At 39.4% G+C, this 4,139-nt stretch overlaps 1 protein-coding gene across 1 annotated transcript; it reads right to left on the bottom strand.

Moving 5' to 3' along the window:
• Window positions 1-810: 810 nt before the first annotated feature.
• LOC110033897 (heavy metal-associated isoprenylated plant protein 3-like) lies at window positions 811-2,273 on the bottom strand. The gene is made up of 5 exons (XM_020738054.1): window positions 2,222-2,273; window positions 1,990-2,152; window positions 1,618-1,862; window positions 1,406-1,493; window positions 811-1,319 (listed from the first exon to the last, which is right to left on the bottom strand). Exons 2-5 carry the CDS (start codon window positions 2,081-2,083, stop codon window positions 964-966), a joined length of 783 nt encoding a protein of 260 aa, XP_020593713.1. The 5' UTR covers window positions 2,084-2,152; window positions 2,222-2,273; the 3' UTR covers window positions 811-963.
• Between the last annotated feature and the right edge of the window lie 1,866 nt (window positions 2,274-4,139).

Here is a 4,139-nt window from a genome sequence, read left to right as displayed (position 1 = left end):
TTAAGTTCTCTTTTTTTTTTTTTTCACTTCTCTAATATATGATCTAAAATTCTCACATCCCTTCATTTTGTAAGCATTCTTTAAGGCCAACAAATCAACAACTAGAATCTTACATCCACTCTGATTCTCTCCCTGAAGCTCTTATAAGAGAAGCACTTATAACTAGCGTTGTTGTATAAGGAGTTTGGACAACACCTTAAAAAGTTTACTAAGAAATTTATACGAAACACCTACTAAAATTAATTTTATTTCCCTCATAATAAACAGACTGGTGACTCAAATATTTTTATTTGGCTAAGAAAAACATACACACACACACACAAAAACAAAATTCTCATCCCAATTTTCAAGTAACCTGCAATTTCTTTTTGTTTGCATATGCTAAAGGAGCTTTCACTAACCTACAATTTCTTTCTATTTTCATTAAAGAGGCTATTTGGTGTGAGGAGAAGTTCTATGAATAGACAGATGAATAGACAGACGTGATAGCAAATAAAATAGAGAACTTATGAAGTGGGGAAAATTTCCTTTGTCTATCTTAAGAAAGTTCTCAACAAACCTAGAAATTAGAAGGACTTTATCATTCAAAGATGGCCAAGGAGAAGCCTGCTTCCCTATGGGCTTTCTTCGTTGAGAAGAATTCAGTGAAGAATTTGATTAAGATTTAAATAAGATATGAGGAAGAAAACGATGAAAGCTACGTGGATGGAGGCGTGGCAGAGGATTTTTACCTGTAAATTTGATTTTTGGGACATTCAGATATAAAAAGTATTATTCGAGGACGCCGAATATTCTAACCAAAGAATTTTTTCAATCCAAAAAACCAGGGAAAATAAAGCGCAAAAATCAATATTGAGAGATGAGTACGAATCAGCAATTTACGACTCCATGTTTTAACATTTTTTTTCTAGAACATATATATCCATATTTACAATACTGAAAAAGAAAAATGCCAGTCGCGAATCACATGATGGAGCACGCATTGGGGTTCTCGTCGCTGAAGAGCTGCGGTCCTACAATTATCTCGCTGTGGTGCGGAAAGCCAAAGCTACGGTAGTAATCCATCTTCCTTGCCTCCATTGATGCCGGTGTTGCCGGTGCTGCTGGTGCTGCCGTTACAGTCTTCGCCGCATCCTGCCCTTCGCTGCCCTTCTTTTTCTCGCTTTTCTCCTTATCACCATCTCCATCTTTCTTTGGATTCACGATCTCTACTCCCCTATTCAGCTTCGCCATCAAAAACCCAGGCAGGGTAGTCACGTCCATGCTTCCTTTCACGGTAACCAGATCCTTCTCAGAGTCAAATGAAACACTCTCAACTCCTGAGCGATTACCATTTGATAAGATTGTTCAGACTTTTTCACAGGTAATTACCAGATAATTTCCATTTAAATTCCGTTGATCTTACCTTTGATTTTGTTAATCTGCTTTCTGATTCTTTCGATGCAGCCCTCGCAATGTAGCCGGATCTTGAGAGTCACCGATGTTACTGAGGGCTACAAGAGTACGCAAAGAAATTGTAAAATAAATAAACAATAGCGAATGAAATTGCTCAAATATGTTACGGTAATCTAATTTTGTTTATCGGTGATCTGAATTTGATAATTGATTTTTTATCACCTCATTTGGCTTTTTATCGTCGGCTTTCTTCTGTTCCTTGCTCTGGTCTGGCTTTTGATCTTTGGCTCCTTCGTTTCCATCAGCTTTAGAGCTCTCCTTCTCCTTTTTAACAGCCACAGCAGGGGAAATGATCTCTACCTTCTTATGCATCTTGCTCTCTAAATGGTTTCGAAGCTCAACTGGATCAACCTTTCCAATCACTGTCAACTTGCTCCCCGTAACGTCCGACGCCACGCCCTCAACGCCTGCGACCACAAACGATAACAAAAAATAACAGAAACGTAAAAGTAGCGGCAACAGATCATAAAACCTTTAAGTGTAAATATGAGAGAACGCCGGTAATGCGTGCGAGAGATCGACGAAGCCAAATACCTTTGAATCCTTTGACGGATCGCCGGACTTTCTGAGCACAACCCTTGCAGTGCATCTCAACCTTGAGGACAACGGTAATGGGGCCAACCTCCATTCTGCTGAAATCCTTCCTTTCCCCTACCACCTGCTTCTCCTTCTCCTTCTCCTCGCCCTTTTACTCCACCTGCAATTAAGATCGAGCAATTAGCGATTCGATCCTGAAAGCAAATATCAGTAAGTGGAATCTGGTTACCTTCCCCACGCTCAACTCTCTCTTCGATGTCGGTTGCCGGAGGGGTTGAATTTGAGAAACAGAGCTGCACTAGTGCAGTGGGGAGATTATATAGGGCGAGCCCACGAGGATCGATGGGGCCCACGTATGCGAAGGTGGGTACCGCACGCGGAAGCCGCGGATTTGCGAACCCACGAAGTTTCGGGATTGGGAAGCGAATGACTGGAATACCCCCACAAGATGATCTAATAACATGGGAAGAATGGGCATTTTTGTAAATGAATGAAAATTCCGTGGTTGCCAAGTCAAGCTTGAGTCATATGGCTTTGGGAGGATTAAATCCTTAATTTGTCCTTAAGCTAAAATTAGGGTTTATATTTTTTTTAATCAAAGCCAAGCATAATTCCCAATTGTAGTAATGAGTTTAAGAGAAAAAAAAAATTACACAAATCACAAATGGAAAATAATAATGAACTACATATATTTTTTTTTTTTTTAAATGAGTTTGCCCATAATTTTAGATGAGGTTAATGAATGGATCAACTTTTATCATTGTGCTCAAGTTATGAGTTGCTAATTGATTAAATGGTGAGCTAATTGATAAAAATTAGTTATACCTTATTTTACCAATTCTTGAGGAAGGTTAACAAGCCATCTTGTCTATAAAGAACATTGAAGCCTACTTGAGGATATCTCTTAGACAATAACGACGCAATTCATGATTCGAGTTCTATCATAAGAAGAGGAAGAATTGCCCCTCATCGGGGTGTTACCGAGCTCTTGAATCCATTTTATTCATAGATGATAAGAGGGGCCAAAAATATATTATAATATTACCCTTGCTTTAAACAGGTAGTACAGGATATTTTAGACTTCTGTGTTGGTGTGTTCTGTTGGGTAACTCATCGACCATTGGATCCGTTGTTCTGGGGTTTTTCTGTTGAGGGAGTCATCGGATTTTAGAGGTTGTTTAGAGGAAAAATTCCTTTGTCGGAACCCTCCGTCGGGAAGAAAGTCGTTCATCTAAGTCATCCGTCGGGGGTTTGATAGCAGTGAGGCAATAATAATAATAATAATAAAAGAATGATAATAAATAGTGTTTTAAAGGTGATCATTTTTATCAAGACGTTTCTAAGAATAAACCAATTAAAAGAATGGTCAGCCTGTGGGAATTTTGAGGAGAGAAGCCCAACCAACAAAGTAAAAAAGTTATAAAAGTAATCGGTCGATGAGAAAATTGGTCATGAGACAGTCACTGCAGATCCCCGCATGAGCGGGAAGAAAAAATGACTGAGATAAGATTAGAAAGTGGGGAACAGATCCATGGGAGAATAGATGGAGTTTCTTGGCGATTGTCGAAGACGAGAAATAAATGGAGGGAATTCGCTGGTGTTCGAGTTCCCCTTGCACTATTCCTAAGAGTGTCGACGTTGCTCATTTTCTTGTTGATGGCATTGTTCACGTTCACTGCATTGTTTAAGATGTTGAATCCATATATATCTGTTAGATCGGGCCCAAAGAATTGAGCGTTGGATTGAGGAAAGAGATAAATAGAGGAAGTCTTGCCCCCACCCCCTTGGGGTGAATCGAGGTGTTCCCGGGCTCGTTCACCCATTTTATTCCACAAAACATAGATGTTACAAAGTGCAAGGAGCAAAAAAAAATTATCTTTACATTAATGAGTCCTCCTATTTATAGATAGTAGGAGAGCCAAATAATATATTATTAGATTACCCTTGTTTTAAAAGGAAAAGGGTAGTGCAAGATATTTTAGTATTTTGTGTTGGAGTATTCTGTTGGGTGGTACCTTATTAACCATTGGATCTGTCGTTCAGGAGTTTTTCTGTCACAAGAGTTATTAGATTCTGGTGGTTGTTCAGAGAGAAAAGTCATTTGTCTGAGTCTTCCAGAGGGAGGGGGGGGGGGGGGGGGGAACCAC

This window comes from Phalaenopsis equestris, unplaced genomic scaffold, assembly GCF_001263595.1.
Source record: "Phalaenopsis equestris unplaced genomic scaffold, ASM126359v1 Scaffold001307, whole genome shotgun sequence".
NCBI classification, from domain to species: Eukaryota; Viridiplantae; Streptophyta; class Magnoliopsida; order Asparagales; family Orchidaceae; genus Phalaenopsis; species Phalaenopsis equestris.
This window is presented reverse-complemented; position numbering and strand designations above follow the sequence as displayed.